At 43.2% G+C, this 23041-nt stretch overlaps 1 protein-coding gene across 1 annotated transcript; it reads left to right on the top strand.

The window, feature by feature from the left end:
* Nucleotides 1-8637: 8637 nt before the first annotated feature.
* usp31 (ubiquitin specific peptidase 31) lies at nt 8638-22554 on the top strand. Its single transcript, XM_069674353.1, has 16 exons — nt 8638-9181; nt 9358-9492; nt 9756-9850; nt 9937-10029; nt 10521-10656; nt 10824-10971; nt 11052-11232; nt 11416-11527; nt 11629-11723; nt 12482-12559; nt 15235-15364; nt 15799-15918; nt 17348-17573; nt 17665-17823; nt 20405-20557; nt 21071-22554. The coding sequence occupies exons 1-16, from the start codon at nt 8657-8659 to the stop codon at nt 22552-22554; spliced, it is 3870 nt and encodes a 1289-aa protein (XP_069530454.1). The 5' UTR covers nt 8638-8656.
* Nucleotides 22555-23041: the final 487 nt, after the last annotated feature.

Genomic DNA, 23041 nt, shown 5'->3' with positions numbered 1-23041 from the left:
TGTTTTACAGTGTTACGCTCTTATACTGACAGCATTAACAGCTGAAATACCTGAGGCATGATGTCTCGCTGTTGTTTTTAATACTTCTAACTCGTGTGGCACAAACAAAAAAAACCTGCTCAGTCTTTACATCACATCCACAACATGCACGGTGAGCACGGACTGTTGACAGCTAACAGGCAGCGCCGAGCAGCTGTCTCCCAGGTGAACCCATTTCAATTACAGGAGTGGATTTCTCCCAGCTGGATTTCACTCTGTCTCAGCCGTCAGCCCATCGTGACAAAAACGGGTGGACTTACCACCATCGGTGCATCGCCTGCTGCCAAGGAAACACTTCCAAAGCCAAGTAAATGCCTATCTCTCAACATTGTTGCCGGAGTCGTGCCAGGGAAACACTTGCTCACCAGTGTCTCTCCTGAGAGAGCCAATGAGCCCGGCAGCCAAAGGCGCCTTGCTGATAGGGATGGAGTCTCTATGGTAACGGCAGAGGAAAAGGAGCTGGTAAATACAGGTAAATGGAATTCAACAAAGGCTGGAAAAAAAGAGCCCCCCTCCCCATGTTATAATGTGTTTCACCTTAATGCAGCAAAACGCTGAGAATATTACATATACACAGCTCACGGTGACAAGTGGAACAGTCAAAACAGGCCAAAACCTTGTCACTTGGTACACTGACACAATCCCTTAACCAAGGTGAAAAAAAAACACTTTCTCCCCAATGAGTCATGGATAATATTCATGTTCCTACTTCTAATTCCTTTTCCTGCGTGTTAATTCAACTCTACTGATGGACAAAAGAGAGCAAGAGATACTGTCGCAGGTCGATGAAGTAACAAGGTTTACAATGTGTTCTGCACAAACGGGTGATTAGCAGCTTCAACCAAGATTGGTCTTGCTGCGATTTAGTCTGCAACACACCTTTCTAAGTCATTCCGCCTTTGTTATTGAGCACGATCACAAGTGTCAGAGCATGAAAAAGTGTTGTTTAGTGTTTCAAATGGAGGGGAAGGAAAGAGCAGGAGAGAGAGAGGAGCGGTGATTCTGACATGACTTTTTCCAATCTTATTAGAAGCATGCCCTGGATTTATTACTATAATCCTGAGCCGCCATGGTAAAAGGGAAATATTAAAACCCCCCTTTAATGATGACATTGATAGTTTGTGTAATTTAATCAAAAAAGACCTCCATATTCCTCAGGACTTAATTTAACCGCATGATCCCGAGGAGACACATTCATATCAAAAGTCTAAGTAATAAGCCCGACTATCACAACCTTTAAGGCCGAACCGAGAGCCTCATCAGCAGCCATCAGTGTTATTATGTGACCGACCCTCGGGGACATATTGGCTGAATGGATCAAAGTGCCAGTTCTTTAACAGGCTTTCCAGTGGACTGAGTTTGACAAAGTGCCGACATGACTGTGATCCATACAGTATGCACTTATAGATAACACATAATCTATGTTCAAGCATGTCTATTCCCCAAAGCTGCAAGCGCCTGTGTTGTCAGGGCACATGACAGGCACTTCGGCTTGGAAAATTGATTGCCGGAGAAAATCCCAGGAATTGACGGGTTGTGAGCTTTTTGTAAAGTGCGTCTGCAACCACAGCCAGGCGGAAGAAACCACAAGTGAGCACACAATGTGAAACTTTAACAATGGCACAAATCATCGCTTATTACAGCACAAATGATGCAGCCTTTGTCACCCTGAACACACTCGACTCCGGCAGTAGCAAAGCTGTCAAAAATAGCAGCGAGTGAGTCTTGATGCAGAAGTAATAATGCCACCTCCGTAGTTTACCCGAAAACATCAATCTGCATTTACAACACAAGTGATGCTTACACACACGCTGTAATTAATGGCGTGCTTTTGAACATCATCATCTTTTCATGCTGTCTGGGGAAGCTGCTTTTAGTAGACAGCTTTTTAAGTGATCTACTGTATAATAAAAAAAGACTTAATGATTAATTAATGACTAATGGACTCATAATAATAAGTCTTGAGAGGAGTTACGACCTGCACCAGGCAGCTCCTTCAGAATAAAAGGAGAAAGCCGCAGAGAGGCACCTCATTTCTGCACATGCTTCCCGAGGCGTCTTTTTGTTATGAGGCTGCGCCTTCATGGACACTTTCCTTCTTATTACCCTTTTAATCTGCAGCACATTTAATTAGTGTCAATATTAAAAGCACAGGTAAATTGAAGGTGCAGAATGGCTGTTACTGTCACTCGAGGAAAAAGCATTTCAGCTGAGATGGGAGAGTGCGTATGAGAGAGAGATCCCTCCACAAGCATCAAGATTGAATCATACGGTGAGAAGCTCAGCAAGCTGTTAAAGGGGGTAAAACCACATCGAGATCAAGAGGTCTAAACCTGCCTTTTTCCTCATGACAGAAACTACTTGTTATTTTAGGGGAAACAAAAAAAGTGCTTCCAAGATGTTTGTAACAAGCTCTTGTGGGTAAAACAACAACGCAAACTTCGTGCTCTTTCAGTATCTGATGTGATGCTGCCCTGCACCTTTGTGTGTGTTAGTTTGAGTTTGATTCTTGATGGGTGTGGGGCGTTTCTAGCTTTTGAAATAGGTTACATAACAGGAGAGAATTAGCAGAAAACACACACAATTCTAAATAAAGTTTAAGTCAGGTTCAGGTACAGCCAAAATGATGTCTGCAATTGATTTCCAGAATGTGTGTCAGGTTTCTCTGGTTTCTAACACAGACAAGTTGTGATCAGGTTGTCAGTGTTGTGTTCAAGATCTTTAAGACGAACAGAAGACCAACTTTTGGACATATTGGCAGACAAAGTGCACATGTATGATGTTTTTTCCCACAAAACTGACAGATGAGTTATAAATCCTAATAACAAGCTTCAGCACAAGCCAGTCACATATTCAGCCATGCATTGATATAATTTGTGCATCAACAGAACTTTATACTTTACATTCATTCAAAATGATTTCTCATTCTAAACTACGGGGAAATTCAGATCAACAGGTGCCAATCAACTCACCTCCCAAAACGACAGTCTGAGTCAGTGAAGCTGATGCTTGTTTTTACTTTAGTTATTCTAAAACAAACAGGACATTTTTCATGCTGTTAAATGATTAAAAAAAAACAGTTTACCTGTGTCCCCTGACAGTTTTCCAGTGTGAGATGTTTTTGCAGCTGCGTGTGTCAGAGTTCCTGTGGATCAAAGCTCTTCTTACTGACGCAAGACGCAGTTTTCCTCTGACAACGTGGCGCAGTCAACTTCGCTGAAAACAACGTTTGGATATTTTTCTTGTGATAGACGACAGACAAAATCTCATTTTGGTCGTTGGAAATGCTCACGCTCCGCCGATGCTCAGCCAAATATGGCCATAGGAAGTGTAGCGATACTTCACTGCCCTCAATTGCTGTCGGAAATGTCGCGATTACGAGCTGGCCGCGAGACACAAGAGGATAGGATTTAAGATAAATGCGACTAGGGAGATTGTGATTTTTATAAGGAAAGCCTGAGTTGTGACGTCAAGGGGGCGGGGCTGAGAGGAAAACTAAAGCCATATTCTGAAATGTACACAGTCTACTTGTTGCTGATTTCAAATCAGTGATTTGACACATGATTGTGCTACACAAGCCTTTTGGTAGACGTAGACATACTAAATGTTGTTTCTAAATGCACCTAATGCACCTGACTTGACTTGACCTGATTGGTTTTATCATAAACAAATGCTATAATTTATTACTCAATCCAGACCTAATAAATACCAGTGGCTGACTCCAGCTCTCTGGGGGGCAGGGGCGGAAAAAACCCAGGGGCACCAGATTTATCACGCTTTTGCATTTTGGTCGAGAGATTGCTTTGTCTTTTTGCTACAAAAGTATAGAAATTAAAGTTTTATGTCTCTGACACACTGTGATTCTTTCTATTTAAAGATATAATCTTGAAGATTTTCATCTAAATAAATGTCTGTTAAGTCACTATCTATCACCGAATGAGGTAATGATGGTGATTGAGCCTATGGCCCACTGATGAAAGCCTTTGCATTTGCAGTATTACAAACTGGGGGTCACAAGCGGCGCCCAGTTAGTGACGCGTTTTCCATCACCCAGCAGTGGTTGGTCTGCCAGAGAGGGTAGGCGGAGCTAAGCGGCTGCTTTTCCGGTCTCTGCAAGTGTTGCAAGTAAACAGTAATCTACTATGGCTGAATAAACAAAGAAAAGATTGATGACTACAGAAACAAAAATAAATAATAAAGAAGTAAAAATCCAAAGTAAAAGAAACAAATTTGTCGCTCAGATGAAGGCAAACAGTCTAAAAAGGAAAGCGACCATCAGCAAGGAAAATCAAGAGTTACATAATGTGATGTAATGTGTTGTTGTTTTTTGTAGTTTTTAACTGCATGCCACATATTCTGTATTGTGCTGATAAGAGCACAATGGAGCAATAATAAAAACACCAGGTTGCCAAGTGAAGATAAGAGAAATGGTTGATTTTATTCTTTGTCATTTTTAATTTTCAATGTAAACACTTAAAAACAGACTTATTGGCATCAGATGTTCCCTTCTTATATTAGAAGTCATTTAAAAAGAAAGACAACATCTATCCTTTTTTGTACATGCAGGCTACTTGATTTTTAAACTACATAGAAATCGCACTTTACTGTTTTCCATCCATTTGTCATTAATTCCGACCTAAGGCGCCTTGGATTGAAGTGGAAACTAGGAGTACGAATTCCACCTGAAGGCATCATTTGACTGTTGCTGAGGGATGTCGCCGAGAAAAATCCCCTCGGTGACGGAGGGAGCGGGTCCAGCTGTCAGTCAGAGAGAGGGATTCATGTACTTTTACTTTGTTCGGTTTAATGAGCTCCTCCAGTGCTTTGAAGTCTAAACAAGATTTTTTATGGTAGCGGGCTACTCAAAAGACAATGAAGCATCTACAGGCACATTTCTTTACATTTACTTCAGGCTACTTTTTCATTTTTCTTAAAGCTACAGTACACATTGTGCCTTCATTTTTTTGTAATTGTTTTATTTATGTACACATATGGGTACAAATATGTAGGTATGCAGTTCACAGTTCTCATAATAACTTTGGGCATTGTTAATAACCAATACTACATTTTAATCACAATTTTCCGACTAATTAACAAAGGATTATGGATGGGATTAGTAGCCAAATGATGCATTTCCTTTCAGCTATTTGTGCTTAATTTCCTCCTGGCACTTACACCTGTTTGGCCAACATGTCAGTGCTTCGCTGAATGACACTCTTGCAGGAATATTTACAACACATGCAAATCAATGAGCAGATGACAAACTGCACTTTGAAGCCCCTGCATCAGAGGGCTTTTTCTCATTCGTCTGTTCACATGTAAGGACACATGAACGGAAGGGAAGCATCTGTACGTATGCTTAAAATAGGCGCAGGAACATTAATTACACGCTTGTAGGGGGAGAGGTGCTTCTCTCTAAGCACAGAAATTATTTCACACATGGCCATTATAAAGGAAGCTGCCGTCTCATAGCGTGGAACTGACATTCCCTTCATCTGAGTCAAAACATGCAATTAGGACTTTCCTTATCACTGTTTACCTACGGTTACTTACAGAAGAGCTGATGCTTTTATTATGTTTTTGAATAAAGCCCTTGCTGCTAAACTCAGATGTTTCATAGCTGCTTCACATTCCTGTGAATGTCCACAGCACTTCAGCTGTACGTTGAGCAAAAATGTAAGCGTTCAAAATGATAGTAGCTGCAGTTCAGCGGTCGAGAGGAATCCTGCATGCTCAAAGATAATAAATACTTGACCCTGCGTTATGATTGGGTAATTGCAGATGTAAAAGCCTTGAGTTTCTTGTTTGATGTTTTTTCTCACCGGTGCATGCTAAATGATGGGATTGTGGGGGCTTCCTGAGGGGGTAATGCAGCAGAAACAGCCTGAGAATGACACCAGAAGCCTTCTTTAATTCCCTAACGAGGGGAAAACAAAAAGGTAGACTTTGCTTTGATTTTGATCTGTTTTGACATCATTTCAAAATGGCAGCGAAATTGAGCAGAAGGCTTTTCCTGTGTTGATTGATAAGACACATGTGACCCTTGTTTCCATGGACACATCATTAGAGAAGTTCCCCAGCTGGCCCCCGACTGGTTGAAGTGTTGACAGCAAATAACGAGTGAACGGATTTAGTCATAACCAAGACCAAAGCAAAGCTGGCTGACATCACAGCTTCATTAAACTACAGCTGCGTGTTTTATATGTTTAATTATGCGTATTTACGCTTTGTATTCGTCTCAATTCTTCATTTTTTAATTCATTTTGCTTCCTACGTTGATGGACTCAGGTCCTATAAAAAATAAAGTACCAATCAGTGTCAAGTAGCTTCACTTTCTTACCTTCAAATCTCACTCATGTCTTAATTCACTGAGTCATCATAAGGTCAGTCTGACACTTACCGTAGTCATTAGTGTCACTGCAGAAAGTTCTGGATGTTCCGCTCAGCCTGCTCTTTTCTCCTTTCCTTCATGGTTTGAACGTGTGATTTTGCAGTAGACTAGATAATAACTTGTTGCCTGTTTTACCTGATACAGTCAGTGCAAGTGGCCGAATGAGCATGTGCACATTGATCACATCACATTCTGCTGATGCTGCCATTTGAAATCGACTTAGCATGCAAGAAGAGCAATGGAGGCAAGGAAATATTTTCATTATTCTGATCACGTGAATTGAAATGCTGTTGACAAGTTTGAATTTACACTCAATGGGATTTGACTTTCAAAATCCCCCAAAGCAACAGCATACAACCTACAGCATACAAAACATGAGGGTTGGACATGCATGTACAGCCACCAAGTGGTGAGTGCTGGGTATGTACTGTACCTTCATTGTTTGACACACTAATAAGTGGGCTTTCAATAAGGTGTACATAGCTGTGCAGGACTGCTGCCGGATGCATTTTGCAGAACACGAATCAATGTCATGCTTCAATCCTGCGGTATGATTATTTATAAGACAAATGCACGAGTAAAAGTAGAACAGAAAATCATCTTCTTATATCAAGACTGATGCAGAACTCCCACGGAAACATGTGACTGATGTTCATATCTACACAGTCAAACTATCAGTGTTACTTGCAGTAAACAGATCGCTCCATCAGAGAGGACAAGCAGCTAATCAGCACTCGCCAACACAAAACAACTGCCACTCAAAAACCAAAACCTGTCATCTGCAGAAAAGTTGCAGTGTAGTATTTGACGTGTTGAGCCTATCACACTCACAATCAGACTCTCTTCAATCTGACTTGACTAGATTAAAAAAGAGGAGGGCCAATACTTTCACTGCATTAATAACTGACTCTTATACTCTTAAGTCCACTGTATTTGATCATACATACCCTGCTGTTAAGGTAGCGATATTCTAAACACACTTAAGATGGACATACGGATAAAAAAGTCACCATGTCACTGTACCATATGCACATACCATAGCACATAATATTATATTATACATAATGGTACAACACTATTCCCCCTTGGGGGAATTTTGTACCTGAATGCTGCACTTATTTAGCTGTCTCCGCAATAGTTAGAAAAACCATTGTTAAAAATAGCAATTAATCACTACATGTAAACAAAGTAGACAATAATTATTATGACCTAGTATTATAAATAGTACAAAGACAAATTACTGCTTGTTGCTCATACATTAGTCACACTAAAAGCTCACATGAATGTTGAGAGCGTAGGACAGCAGGTGCTATAGACAATTTAACTTGAAGTCATCTAAGTTCAACGTGCTGAATGTGTTTATTTTATCAGTATTTCCAATTAAATTATGAGTTCACAAAACGGCGGGCTATGTCTTTCTTTGTTTAAACCACTTAAAAGAAAAAGGGCTTTTAGTGCCAGGTTGCTACTCTAACTCCAGTCCAGTAGGTGGCGCTGATGTAGCTGTAAACCAGCGCACCAGCTGCCAACACAAACAAGAAGAAAAAGAAGAAGAAGTAGTAAAAACGATTCTGCTTTTGGTAGCTTAGCCCAAATGAGCCTTCAAAAATGACAACTGTGACGATAACCAAATTTTTAACACACTGTCTTCTCTAACTGTTATCATCGGCGTACAATGGCGGACTATCAGTTTCTTCGGAGAATGGAGTTCTCGGCTGAAAAAGATTGTCGCTGTGTCTGTTGCTCTTGTTGTTATTGTAGCTAGCGCTAGCGTTAGCTACATTAGCTGATACTGCTGTCTTCGCTCTCAGCATAACTGAAGTTGATTCATTGCAGAGGGGCTGCATACCGCAAAAACAAGGTAACTCTGGAGCAAGTTGCAGGCTAAAACATATCAACCCAGCAATGTTTCTGCTCCGCTTCTTTGCTCATTACATAATTGGCCATGGCCAGTATTTTAGGCAAGGTTGTAATGCACAGTATGGTGACTTAATTTGACTAGTAAAATTAAGATTAACTCTAAGAAGACACCTTAAGTAAAATGCCACTTCTAGCTAAGGTAAGCTAACAAACCTTATGCTGTCAGCACTATAAGCTTTAACGTTGACTAGCTGGCGTTTATGCTGTCTACATGTTTGAAGATGGAGCAGCTGATAGCAGCTAGTGAGCTGGCTCCCTCTCTTCACAACACATCTGTCTGAGTTGTACGTCTGTGAAAGAGAAATCATGTCTTGCAAAGCCGCAACCAAGGACAAGAAGTCGAGCTTCAGCAAGAAGCTGTTCAGACGAGGCTCCGTGCGCTCTGTGGGCAGTTTTATGAGCAGAGTCCTGAGGACTCTCACAGCGCTGTCCCACTTTGGATCTGAAGTGCAAACAGAGGAGGACAAAGATGATGGAGGCTTTTCCACTTTTAAATCTGGAAGCAAAGATGTGCCCATGGACGATGGGGACCTGGGGAGTTTCCTGTCTGGAGAGAGAATTCCTGGAGTGTCAGGTCTCAAAAACCACGGGAATACCTGCTTCATGAATGCAATTCTGCAGTGCCTCAGTAACACTGAACTCTTTGCCGAGTACCTGGTTTTGGAGCACTACAAAGACGATGAGCTGGATGAGGACAAACCAAAGACCAATGGGGTACTTCTGCAGAAGAAGGGTCCTTTGGCCAAAGGGGAAGTTACAGAGCAGCTGTCAGGACTTGTGCGGGCTTTGTGGACGTTTGAGTACACCCCACAGCATAGCAGAGATTTTAAGGTAAATTCTTCACATGTACTTGTGCAAATTGTGTGGGAAAATACATTTTGCCAACACATGCTGACTATGCCAGTCGTAACCCACACTTGGCAATACAAATGATGTTTAGGATCTGCAGTTAATGATACAAACTTAATCTCACTGAACAGTAATGAGATTCTTATTGTTCGTTGCAGAATGCTGTGTCGAAAAATGCCACCCAGTTTAAAGGGCATGCTCAGCACGACGCTCAAGAGTTTCTACTGTGGCTGCTGGACAGAGTACACGAGGACCTCAACATAGTCAACCCCAGCAGCAGGCCCGCGATAAAGGTGAATCTAGATTTATGGGTTTTCTTTTACATGCACATTCATTACTTTATAACTCGCAGGTGTCTAAATGATTCTTTTACACCTTTTTTCTATCTTACTAATTCACAATCTGGCTAAACTAGGCTTGCCTGGTCTTGTTCCCTTGCACCAGTTGATAACAACAGATTATATAAGGGCTTTCATTATATCTCATAAACCCTGATAGACTGGTATTATTAAGGATGTATTAATCTGACTTATAAAACCTGTTTGTGTTTGTTCAGCCACCTATCGAAGAGGATGACCAAAGCTTAGAGGGCCCTTCCCCTCCCCTCTCTGCTGGGTCATTTGTACAAGAACTGTTTCAGGCTCAGTACAGGTGCGCTTTATATGTCCAGCAAAAAGTATGATGCTTTTCCTGTACATTACCTCTGCTCTATAAAGAGATTGTATTTCCTCCAACAGGTCCTCTCTCACCTGCCCACATTGCCAAAAGCAAAGCAATACGTTTGATCCCTTCCTCTGCATCTCCTTACCGATCCCACTGCCACACACGCGGTGAGTGCTCGCTTGACTTGTTTTTCACCTTCATGACTAATTATTACAGATTTACAAACATAGTGTAATCATGTGTGCAAAACCACATCAAACTACTACTGCTACAAAACAAATTTTAAAGGCTTTCAAAATTAGTTTGTGGTCTGTTCTTCTACCTACGCTTTTCAAACTGTGCATGCCGGTTGACAAGTTTATGAGAACCTGAAGCGAATAACGCAGAAGAAGGAATGTAACCTGGTGTGTTAGGAGTGAGTGTGGGGGTTGAGGGTGCAGAAGAGAGGCAAACAAGTGTAGGAGGAGTGAGCACTGTCGATTTTTAAACAAAAACAGTGTGTTCAGCTTCTAGTTGTCTTCAGTCCTGAGAAAGAAATCTGCACTGTTAATAAGGGGGGTATAATCAAACACGAATGCATCCATGGCTGCAAATGAGGAGATAAACCCTGCTTGCATTTTAAAGTGTGTGTTTTATTTGTGCTTTCTGTTTTTGCCAGGCCCTTGTATGTGACAGTGGTCTACCAGGGGAAGTACTCTCACTGTATGAGAATCGGGGTTGCTGTTCCCCTCAACAGCACCGTCTACCGCCTCAGAGATGCCGTGTCACGTGAGACCAAGATCCCCATGGACCAGGTGCTATTCCTGTCTCTTATCAGCTCGGGGTCTGACACAGTGAGGCTACGTTACGGCCACACAGTGTTAGCTCTGTGAGCCTGTGAACGCTTGTTTGTGGGCTCAGTTTGAGATGATAAAGCACAAAAAATACTCAAACATTTTTTGCATCATGTTTTCTCTTTCAGTTTGTTTTGACTGAGATGTACTATGACGGTTTTCATCGCTCGTTCTGTGACGATGACGATGATCTCGACATCATTCAAGAGAGTGATTCCATATTTGCCTTTGAGACACCAGAGACCTTCAAACTGGAAAACATACGCACAAAAAGAGGTTTGTTTTAAGCCTATTTTCTGTTTTCACATTAAGTTAATAGAATTAAATATATGGAGGCTTTTTTTGTGTCTTTACAGGAAGTCTTCTGGCAAACTTGAATCATAACAACTTGAAGTACGGGACAGAGATCAGCAGGACTCCATCTTTCATGCAGGGGGCCATGACTCCTTTAACGGCATCCCCCAATAAAAACCTGGGACCGGAAAAAATGATCCTTCTGGTGTGTAACAGAGCTTGTTCAGGCCACCAAGGGAAGAGGTACTACAATCAGAATATTTGATTTTCCCTTATACTAAGCTGTCTTTGTGTTCCTAACAATAACGTGTAGTCATTATAACACAATGAATCCAGAGGACTTCAGAGGCTGTAGGACAATTACTGGTGTTCAAAGCTTCCTGGAGAAATGTATAATAGCTAACAAAGCTACATATATTGTTTCAGGTTCGGGCTGCCTTTTGTACTGTACATGGAGCGCACTGTGACCTGGGATGCTCTGCAGAAAGAGATCCTGGAGAAGATGCGTCATCTGCTGAGGCCTGGCGTCTACATTCAGGTACAACATGTGTACAAGTGTTGTTTTTCTCATTATCCCTTGTTAGTAATTAAGTTCTACTAACCTCACAGAAGTATTGACAGTGTTGTGTGTCTTTGCAGGTTGGACCTTTCAGTCTTCGGGTGGTTGGCGTTGTTGGTATCACCTACCTCCTTCCTCAAGACGAGCGACCACTGTGTCATCCCACTGTGGATAGGTGAGTTATGCTGTTTTAAACAATAACTGCTTAACTAGGCCACATTTTAAAGTCCTGAAATTATAGAACTGCACCTGCTTTGCAGAATATACATGCAGTACATGCTTTTAAAACTGACATGACAGACCCCTCCTGGAAAAACAGTGAATAGACGAAGTGAGCTAGGCTGAAATCAAAGCTGTGTAGACATGCACACACAAAGCTAAGGCCAGGTATTAATTTGGCTATTGGGGTGAGGTCGAATTCATCTCCTCCTTTTCATCTCGTCATTACATACATGCACCATCACTTGTGTTCCTCTCAGAGGCCTGCAGAGGTGACGTGCCCGAACATGACTGTGACTGTTAAAATGCCAGTTTAGCACGTTTGGCTTATCACCTCCATAACTTCGCAACAACAAAACAAGTCACAACGTTGTTGCTACAGAGAGCTGCATGAATCAACTGTTTTCCTCCAACACAACTAGAATGTGTTTGATTTATTTTTGTCTGTTTTGTTCTCCAACCTCATTAAAAGTTTTTACAGCAGAAATATGTTTCAACTTTTTGCCTGCTTTAAAAGGAACTTCATTTTCTTTATAGTCATTTGGCTTTAACCGATCCTCTAAAGAACCAGACTTTCACACTGACCCCATTTTTAAATAGTGTTTTATTACACTGTTATTATGTAATATATTATGCAACTTTTTACACCATCCTACATTGACATAAGTTTAAAAATGATACCGACTAAAATGACTTAATTTGTTTCCTCTTTAGAGCATACAAGTCCTGTGGACAAGGCGGGCCCCCACATGTGAAGATAGTGGTGGAGTGGGACAAAGAGACCAAGGACTAGTGAGTGAAAAAAGACTTGCTTGCATTTTATGGTGTCTTTTAGGGCTGCACGATAAATGCGATGTGCAAAGGTGCAATAGCTACATCGCTGGACGTGCGATAGTGCAGCAAATTAAGTGCAAACGCATCAAGCTGCTACTTTATTGTTGCTCGGTGCACAACGAAAACTCGCCAGTTTCTCATTATTCACGAATAATGAAAAGGAAAAGTCTGTCTGATATCACATTAGAGCACACAGAGAACTGACCGCTGTGCTGCAGAGCCTGTGTGTCACCTGCCTGTAAACTGTAAATAAGCACTGCTGTCACAGATCATGTCGGCGGGATGATCGAGGCAGATGCTCCAGGCTTTTCAGTGAGTGTTTTATCAGCGGCACCTCATCCCGGTGCTCGTTAGCGCTGTGGCTGAATAAACGGATCGTTCACGGAGCGGCCGCGGAGTGTTTTACTATTAGCAGCTACACCTGCAGCGCACACACGGTGTGAGGTTGTGTGTGCTGACAGGATGAAAGAGACGGTGAGCTTTCATTTCAAACAGCTTCTGTCACAGCGCTGATCACGCTGGTAAAACAAACATTTGAACAGCGTTAGAAATGGTAGATGACATACCGTATAAGTTACGCAACCGCAGCCCACAAGTCACTTTGTGTTTATTTTATAAGGAAACGTGTCGCTCCTCCAGAACGCTCTCTACTTATTCATGAGCGTGTCGGAGTCGCTGAACCAAATGTGCTAAAAGTAGGACATCGCATAGCAGGACAAAAAGTCAGATTTTTCAATATCGTGCAGCCTTAGTCTTTTATTTTATTCAGTGATGTGATTGTTTTGCACGGAATGAAAAGCTATATTTTGACATGTTTGCTGAGATCTGTTTGGATTTATTAAAGCTAGACGGTTACAAAACGGTATGATTGAACCGTGGTCGGCTAGAAAAGACGGGTCTGTTGCCAAACTAACCACGGTCCAGTTTGATTCTGGTGAGAACGTAAACGGACTTAAAGTAGGCCCAAATATAGGAAATAAACCATAAAACTGTGCATTGTAGTTTACGGGTGCTGACATTTGCAGAGACACGCAGCAAGATGAGTAGAGTACAGACGAAGGGGACACAGAAATATGGGCTGACCAAAGAACGGAGGTGTTCAAACTCTTCCGTGAAAAACTAAAGGAGAATGGAGCTGATCGATCTGTGGAACAATGCCGGTTAAAAGTAAAAAAAAAAACCTCCGACAACAAAACATTAAAGTCCGCGATTGTGTCGAGTATGATTGATCAGTGTGCTCTCTTGCTTTGTTTACTTCAGGGACTTTTCCCACGTGGAAATTCTGACCAATCAGAGAGCAGTTTCCCTGCGCATCAAAACTTTTGGTCCGCTGGTAAATGCTGCCGTGTGAACACATCCAAACTCGAGGCAAAATGCAACTTTGTAACAATTTGGTCTTTGATTCAGGCCAAACAACCAGACTTTAGGTGTGCAGCGCCCTTCTATTACGAGACATGACACTGAATGTGTAATAATTGGAATTTTATGTGATTTTATTGAAGGCCAGTCATTATCAGGCCGACTCAAAGCTTCCCATGTAAGCAAACATGTAGATAGTTGACAGAAGCAGATGTGATGTTAAATGCTTAAAATATGTGAGCTAGGAAAAAAACAGCAGTATCGTGAAAAATTTGATCTGAGATATTTGACACTGATACAGAACCAGATTTAATGAGGTCGAATTTCTCATTTATAATATGATGGCTAATAAATGGAATGTCGGAGCTTGATCATAAATAGACCTTTTGATGGGGATTGTGCAAAAATGTTGTGTCACAAAATCTGTATCATTTTTAGATATTTAGACCAGTTCTAGTGCGCTCTGCTGGACAAACCATGTGATGACACCACTTTCATATCGACATATGTCTGGGAAATGTATATGAAAATGGATATGATGTATCCTATACCCTATTTAAACTCAGTGTGACAGGCTATCAGTTCAAACACGGTTTTGCTGATCAAGACGAGCAATATTTCCAAATATTAGACGATGCAGACATCGCATTGTGCAGACTGTCAGCTTCAGCAGCACCTCCAACTTAACCTGGACTCTTTCACATGACTAAGTCTACTCTGAGCCCTTGTATGCTGTGTAGGTTCCTCCCACTATTTTTCCCCAGCTGCTTTTCATCACATTATTTGCTGTTGAAAAATAAACCTGCCTAATCTACTTATAAATGTTCTTAATTGGAAACAGTTGTAGGTTTTAAACCGAGTAAACACCGGAGTCTGAAGATCCGCCTACACAGTCCACGACATGTCTGCTCTTATTCCCTCACTTAACATAATTACCGTGTCGTGTGGTTAACGCACAAAGACACACTATAAAACACACACACGCGCATGCTTTCCTGGTCTAATGGAAGTCAACAGAAGTTGTGTGCTGATGACCGATTTTTGTGGTTTTTGTAAAAGGAGGAAAATCTCCTTTAAACATTGTATGAATACTTGAAAACCTGTTTGTGCAGGTGTTGTTTGCAAAGCTCCTTTTCAGTAATGGGGATCCAACACTATGAGAAACACTGCTAACAGTTTAGCGACAATTATTAAGGTATTAAGCTGTAAATGTTATGATCGTCACATGACTCTGCTGTCGAATGAATGAACAACTTTGCTTCATGTTCCCACAGTCTGTTCGGACACACTGAGGAGGAGTACATTCCTGATGCTGAGAGTGTGTATCTGCACCGGGAGCAACATCATCAGCCGCAGGCTTGCACTCTCGCTCAGTGCTTCCAGCTCTACACAAAGGAGGAGCAGGTAACGTTTTAAACACACACACACACACACACACACACACAGTCGATAACTGCACTGTCAGGAGTTTGACGTTAGAAAATAAATCTTCGCTTTGCCTCGGCACATGGCAGCGGTTAGTATATTTTAAAGTATAACCTCAAATTTGTCTCCGCCCCACCGGTTTATTATTCTTCTGCTCAAGTTCTAAAATCCTTTCGCCCTGTGCGTTTCGCCGTGTATTTCCCTCCTAATGCTATGTTTGGAATAAACTAAAATCCCAAGCGCAGACCGACTCATACCCTGTGGTTTGACTCGCCTGCGATCGCTCTGGAGGAGAGGAGAGAAAAGCACGAGAGAAGTTAGCGCCCCATCCCGTGTGAGGCCTCTTTTTATAAGCAGTGTGGTTGGAGCTCGTCCTTGATGGCTGCTGCTCCGGCTGTGTGTGTGTGTTTCAGTTGGCCCCAGACGACGCCTGGCGCTGTCCCCACTGCAAGCAGCTGCAGCAGGGCCGGATCAAGCTCAGCCTGTGGACGCTGCCGGATGTGCTCATACTGCATCTCAAGAGGTTCAGACAGGTACGTCGGGTCATCTGAACCCTGTTCAAATTTTAGTATTTTAACTTGCCTCCAGTCGTTGCTTTTGCTCAGTACGTTTTTGGCACTGTCCAAACTTAACTTGTGACTTATGTCAAGTCAAGTTCTTGTAAGGATGCACATGTTCCTACAACATTTAGCATTTAACATCTCTGGCTTTGTTGGTTTTTGTCAAAGTACTTTAAGTTGCCGCTAAATTCTTGGTTTCATTCTTGAGGTTCTTAAACTCATTGGGCACCAATGACTTAAAAGGGACGGTGCAAAAGGGATTAAAGGGATAGTTCTGGTTTTTTGAAGTGGGGTTGTATGAGATACTTATAAATAGTAAGCATACTAAGTACAGTAGATAACAGTCAGCTCTGCCCCTGTTTGGAGAAGCCGGCCTGAGTTCCTACACGGAAGCTATGCTAAGCACCGCTGCAGACAGGGCCACAAGTACCACGTACCTTCGCCACTTTAAAGTCCTACATTTAAAAGAACATTTCAGTTTAAGTGTACACTGTATTTAAGTGTACACTGCACTGTGTCTTACTCTGCACAACAGCCCTATATACCTACGCCTGCAGCGCACGGTATCGGATCAGCTGTTTAGGTCAGCGGTTTAAAGAATACAACATGCCGTTCACGATGGAGACAAGAGGATATTGTTTTCCTACATGCCGTGAAGTGTGTTATGCCGTATGTCAGCTGTTCAACCTTCACTTTTCTGAAGATATCACAGTTGAGTTCTGTTGAGTGATAATGGCCTTATAGCGGTGGCTAGCTGTACTGAATATAACATCAACACTCCACACGCGACACTATGACTCTGTTGGTTTTATGCAAAAAAAACAAAAAACCCACGCCGAGTAATCCAGCTGAACTCTTGCTAAAGAGCACTACTGTGCCCAACCATCAGGAAAGCTAGCGGTAAACAAATACATGAATGAAACATCTCACCAAACAACCAGAAGTTTCCCATGTTTCATCTGTAAAAGTACCTCCTGCGTGTTCTCTAGTTCATAAAAGTATCCTCTTATCTCCAGCATCAACAGCATTTTGATATTTCCATAATACTGTATTTTCTTCTATGACCAAAAGAGCTGATCTGATGCTGTGTGCTGCATGTGTAGGTATACAGGGCCGTTGTGGAGTGTAAGAAATAACACCAAGGGAAGGGGCTGTCTGACATCAATGTGCAGCAGTGACAAAAATCAAAAATACACTTAAACTGAAATGTTCTTTTAAATGTACGATTCTTTTAAGTGGCTAAAGTACGTGGTACTCATGGCCCTGTCTGCAGCAGTGCTTATGTTCGCTTCCGTGTAGGAACTCTGGCTGGCTTCTCCCAACAGGGGCCGTGCCATAAACCATAAATAAGCGGAGTCTGAAAACCGATGACTTATTACACCTTTAATGGCTTCTGCTTCAGGAGGGCGACCGCCGGGTGAAGATGCAGAACATGGTGAGGTTCCCGCTCATGGGCATGGACATGGCACCTCATGTGGTGAAGAGAAGCCAAAGCAGCTGGAGTTTACCCTCCCACTGGTCGCCATGGAGACGGCCATATGGCCTCGGAAGAAACCCCGATGACTACCTGTACGACCTGTACGCTGTGTGCAACCACCATGGGAACATGCACGGGGGCCATTACACAGGTAAAACAAGCATTTAAGCTCAAAGTTAAAGTGTGAGAATAATCAGAGTGCATTATTCATGCTGATCCTCCCCGCTGCTCTGCCCTCACAGCCTACTGTAAGAACTCCATCGATGGCCAGTGGTACTGCTTTGATGACAGCGAGGTTTCACCGGTAGCTGACGACGACGTGTGCCAGCAGACGGCCTACATACTGTTCTACCAGCGGAGGACAGCTATCCCCTCCTGGTCAGCCAACAGCTCGGTTGCTGGTCAGTATGTTTTTCATTCTGACTTTACTGTAGATCTTATGTCTTTGGTCTTGCCACATACAGTAGTTCCACCACAATACCATGGTAACGAAAGGTGTGGGTTTGAGGTTGAATACTGGTGAGAAACATGTACATGAGGTTACTTTCATTACTGCAGATTATGTCCTCATTTAGTGGATCAGTTATTCTGTCTGGCACCACTTTCCTTTGCTGAGCTCCATTATTTCAGGGCCGTACTAAGTCGCCTTAAGTTGCACACAAGCTTCGGAGTGGTCAGCACATTCTCTATGTTTGAGAATATGTACTCACAGATATGTTGACCCGAAGACTGTCATGCGTGTTTTTCATGCTGTGTGCGGACAAGGCATCTCTTTCTGAGCAGAGTTGCTGAGTGGTGAGCCATCTTGCATCCTTACTATCTCTGCTGAGTTGCACATGCAAAACAGCAACTGGGAAATGAAACAAAACATGGCAAAACAACTGCGGCCGATGCAAGACTATCGTGTCCTAAAACTTCACAGCACGTTCCCTCTGACACTCTAACCCACTCTTCTCTCCACAAGGGCAGGAATGCCCGAACCTCTACTTTAGCGTTCTTAGCGAGCGGGCCCGCCATCCTCCACCGAGCCTGCTCTGGTAGCGTGAAACGGACAATGTGTATTAGCCAATCAGAGGCAGAGTGGGGCGGGTCATCACAGAATGTGTTTCATAAAATTGGAAAAAAATCAATCAGACTACGGTAAATAACAGGCCGCAGATTAGAGGGCATTTTGATATTTCTAAAAAACAATGTTGCACACTTATTGTTGGGCGGCTGTGGCTCCATGGTAGAGTCGGTCGTCTTTCAATCGGAAGGTCGGAGGTTCGATCCCCAGCTCCCTCAGCCTACATGTCAAAGTGTCCTTGGGCAAGAACCCCAGACTGAACCCCAAATTGCTTCCGGTGGCATAGCCAACGTGTTATGTAATGTAAAAGCAGCTTTGAGTGGTCGTACGGACTAGAAAAGCGCTATATAAGTACGGTCCATTTACCATTTACCATTGCCAGTGTGCCATTGGTTAAGCTCTTCCGTGCCAATGGTGGCACGTGTGCCAAAGGTTGCCGACCCCTGGTCTATAAAATGTCAGAAAACAAGACTAGGTCAAAAACCTAGTATGTGGTAGCAATGTGCGCTTTTGTGGGCAATGTGTTACAAGGACCGTCCTTATGAGGCCGCTGACAACGTGTTGTAGGTGAGGACAGCATTATCAGAGAACCTTTTTAACTAGGGCTGTCAATCGATCAAAATATTTAATCACGATTAATTGCATGGTTGTCCATAGTTAACTCGCGATTAATCGCAAATTAATTGCACATTTTTGACCTGTAAATGTACCTTAAAGAGATATTTTTTAAAGTTTTTAATACTCTTATCAACATGGGAATGGACAAATATGCTTCCTTTATGCAAATGTATGTTTATTATTACGGCAACATTCCAAAACAATGACAAATACTGTCCAGAATATTCTACAGAATAACCTCAGGTACTGCATGCTCAAAAAACATGCTGAAAGCATAACATGGCAATCATCGCATATATAAATAATACCCTCTAGATGCTTATTTCTTACTTCCACACTTTAATTGTACTCTCTTCTTCACCTTAATTCACGTTTTAAGTCACAAACTACTTTAATCTGATCACTTTGCTATGCATCAGTCCCCCCAACACACCTGCACCCCTGCTCTCGGCACAGCTGCTGGCCCCGCCCGTTTTTTCTGTCTGTCGCTCTGTCTGCTGTGTTGACTGTCTTCATCAGCAGTCTGTTTAATTAAGTCACAAAAGTTAAACATTTTCTCTCGCAATTCAGTTCTCACAGCACGTGAGCCACGTGTGCACGAGGGACTTTATTAATGACGTAGCGATCAAACGATCTGCACCTTTTTATAAGCTTTATAAACAGCGACAATCAATGCATTTACAATAGGGACATACGGTTATACACAGTAGGAATGTTTACATTGCGTTACAGAACTGCATATGATTGTGTGCGGACAGAGAGCGACTTGATGTCCTGTGACTCCTATCACTGTTTCAGTGCTCTTCCTCAACAAACAGAGCAGGCGAACGACCGTTCATTTGGAGCGTAGTCGTTTAACTGCACAGAAATCTGAAGCAGCGGCGGGCGCCGCGGCAAAATGTATGTAGCGGAAACACTGCCGGTGGTAACTCGGGGCTTTGAGGCTGAAATTGCCATTTAAAAGTTTGTTTCTGCATTCTATCGACAACATTGCAGCTGCATCGCTTCCTGATTTCTCAAACTACTGGACGGGCGGAGGTTCTTAATAATAGATTGCGCGTGCGTTAATCGCGCGTTAAAATAATAAGTGGCGTTAACTTTGACAGCCCTATTTTTAACCTATAAATCAGTTATTAAAATTGTTGCAGCTCTTGTGTAGTGTACTGTGAGAGGCGGTCAGCTATAAAACAGACTGTATTTTAAACAGTTGCTTTAAGATTTCAGGAAAATCCTCTTAACCTGCTTCTGACTCTAAACCTTTTAAATAATCTTGGTTTTTTTTATCGTCGTCTTCCCAGGCTCCACCAGTTCCTCCCTGTGTGATCACTGGATCAACAGGTTACCCGGCAGTCGGCCTGCTAGCTTGGCCTCTGGAGCCTCATCCAGACGCACATCTCTTGCATCGCTGGCTGAGTCGGTGGAGTTCCCAGGAGAGCGCAGTGAGGATGACGGTGAGACGATGCTTCAATTTGTTTTTATCTCTTTGACTTTAAAGGCGTAGGACTGTAACTTGCTTTTGTATGTTTTGAGTACACAAACATGAATTATAGCTTTGTCTTTCACCTTCAAAATGAGCATCCTAATAAGCAAGAACTCCCCCACTTAAACTTCCGAATGCCAGCTCGAAAAATCACATTATAAACTTTCAAAGAGGGAGAATATAACCGGGACAAGATGGAAAGTCGCATGTCAAGTGTCACATTTAACTGTGAAAGCAAGACGACAGGCCTGACAGAGGTCTGCGCTGCGGGAAACCTCACATAACAAGTGGATCCAAATTGAGACAGATGTTGGCTCGGGCTGCTGTTCGTGGTTAATATAAAAGTAGGCTTCGTTTTACTGCAGAGTGCAGGGTTAGAAAAGTCCCCAAGTATGTTGGAAAGACAAACTGGTGTTTATAACTTCAGATTCTAAAATGATGTATGTTAATGTAAAGTATGTTTTTAATTTATTTTATTATTCAGGAGGATTCTCCGTCCGCCCTTTCGTGAGAAGCATTCAGCGTCAGAGCTTGTCCTCCAGGTCGTCCATCGCCAGCCCGTTGGCCTTCAGCGACAGCGGGATAAAGCCTTCCTGGTCTCTCTCTGCAAAGCTGCACATGAGATCCAACTCGCCCTCACGTTTCTCCCTCGACTCTCGCTGCTCTCCTCCTCTGGAGCGCATCGGAGAGGCCTGCGATGACAAAGTCTCCACGTCCTGTTTCGGGAGCTACAGCAGACACGAGCGCTACTTTGGCAGCAGGACTCCCGTGTCTATGATGGAAAGCAACTTCACCGAGCCGGACAACAGCAAGAGGTTCCTCGACATGATGTACTGCCGGGCTCCCACTCCAGTGGATAAGAAGAGCACTAAAAATGAGCAAACTGAAAACAACAACCAGATCACAGCTATAGACCAAAACATCCTACCCACCCAAGCTACTCCCTCCAAAGAACAGAAACGTAAGAGCAGCATCGGAGGATTCGGCTTAAAGGCAGAAAGCTCGGCGAAGAGTTCCAGCAAAGCGGAGCAAGAAAAAGCGTCCAAAAAACGTTTGTGCTCAACCTACAAGACCTCCAGTTCTGAGACGTCTTCCAGTACACCTGTGAAGGGCAAAAAGATGAGCAATACTAAGGAAAAGGGTGTTAACGCCAAGAAAAGCCCATCGACACCCAGTGGAACTCCCTCCAAAACAAAGGAGGCGACTAAACCTCTGGAGGGGACGCCGCAACACAAGCCGTGCGTCCGCTCCACACCTCAGTCCTCAGCGTCTCCCTCGCCAACATCAAAGAAGAACCCCAGCGTCGCCGATAAAACCACAGCTAGCAGTCGGAAGAAGATGGTGGAAAGGAGCTTCAGCAGAGATTCTATGCACACTAGCCCCCTGGTGGACAGTCTCAGGAGCTCGGTAACCCGCTCTTCATTCTCCAAGAGTGGGGAAAGCAACCGGCCTGAGAAGAGATTTGTGAGGAGCTCCAGCAGCAGCTCTTCTGTCACCAGCCTGCGCTCCCCCAGCGTGTCCACCAGGGAGCCGCAGCGCAGCAGCAAAACCGAGGAAAAAGGCTTGTCTTTCTTCAGGAGCGCCCTCCGACAAAGGGAAAGCCGCCGGTCGGCTGATTTAGGGAAAAGCTCCCTGCTTGCCAAAAAGGCCTCCGAGAGGACGAGTAAGCAGAACGGACAAGCCAAGGACGTCGGCGGTGATAACGGAAAGACGGGAGGCGCTGCGTCTTCGAAGACGTCTTCAGAGACTCATGCAGGTGAGACAAAGTCGGCAACAAAGGAGTCTTCCAAGCCGCCCAGCTCTCTCAGCCGCACTCTGTTAAACGTCGGCAAATCCAAGTCTTCCAGTTCTGAAGTAAGTCTCAAGTCTCCCACGAACGGGAAGAAGCCTCTCGAAAGGAAGGCGTCTTCCCAAAAGCTGTCATCAAGCATGCAATCTCCTGCACGTACAACACAGAGGCCTCAATGATACATCCATACTGGTAACATTGATACCGAACATAATGCAGCTATTTTCTTTGTGCCTAAGTTTCAGTGAGCAACAGATCAATTTGTTAAGAGACTTTTTTTGATCCTATGGTTTGGTTCACTGCTGGCTTTGATGTGTGAGTACCGGCAGCCGGCTTTTGAGTCTCTTTCGTTTCACTGAATCAAAGAAAGAGCTGTTCATCATCGTCATATTTAGATGCCAAACAGTCGCCTGGTTTGCTGCCAAAACTAGTTTTTAAAGCGGTGCAGATTGTAGCCAATTACACCTCTGAGCATTAGGAGGGACTTTGATGAGAGTGCAGAGTGATCGCCTGACACATTAGATGTTTTCTGGCATGGAGGGTTAATGAGCATCCATATGCATTCAGCTGTACGCAACATCCAGTTTGATTGTGCGTACTGGAGGACTATATGACAGCTGACAGAATTCCCTATTGGAATCCTGAAATCCAATTATTTTCCCTTCA

Source organism: Semicossyphus pulcher, unplaced genomic scaffold (assembly GCF_022749685.1).
Source record: "Semicossyphus pulcher isolate SPU_LCO1_2020_fin unplaced genomic scaffold, fSemPul1.0.p SCAF_23, whole genome shotgun sequence".
Classification (NCBI taxonomy): domain Eukaryota; kingdom Metazoa; phylum Chordata; class Actinopteri; order Labriformes; family Labridae; genus Semicossyphus; species Semicossyphus pulcher.
This window is presented reverse-complemented; position numbering and strand designations above follow the sequence as displayed.

What these genes read in the sequence shown, in the direction of transcription:
- usp31 (XM_069674353.1), top strand. Translation starts at nt 8,657, where the DNA reads ATGTCTTGCAAAGCCGCAACCAAGGACAAGAAGTCGAGCTTCAGCAAG. An exon ending in AGCATAGCAGAGATTTTAAG is followed by an intron (nt 9,182 to 9,357) that starts GTAAATTCTTCA and finishes TGTTCGTTGCAG; the next exon opens with AATGCTGTGTCGAAAAATGC. An exon ending in AGCCAACAGCTCGGTTGCTG is followed by an intron (nt 17,824 to 20,404) that starts GTCAGTATGTTT and finishes TCGTCTTCCCAG; the next exon opens with GCTCCACCAGTTCCTCCCTG.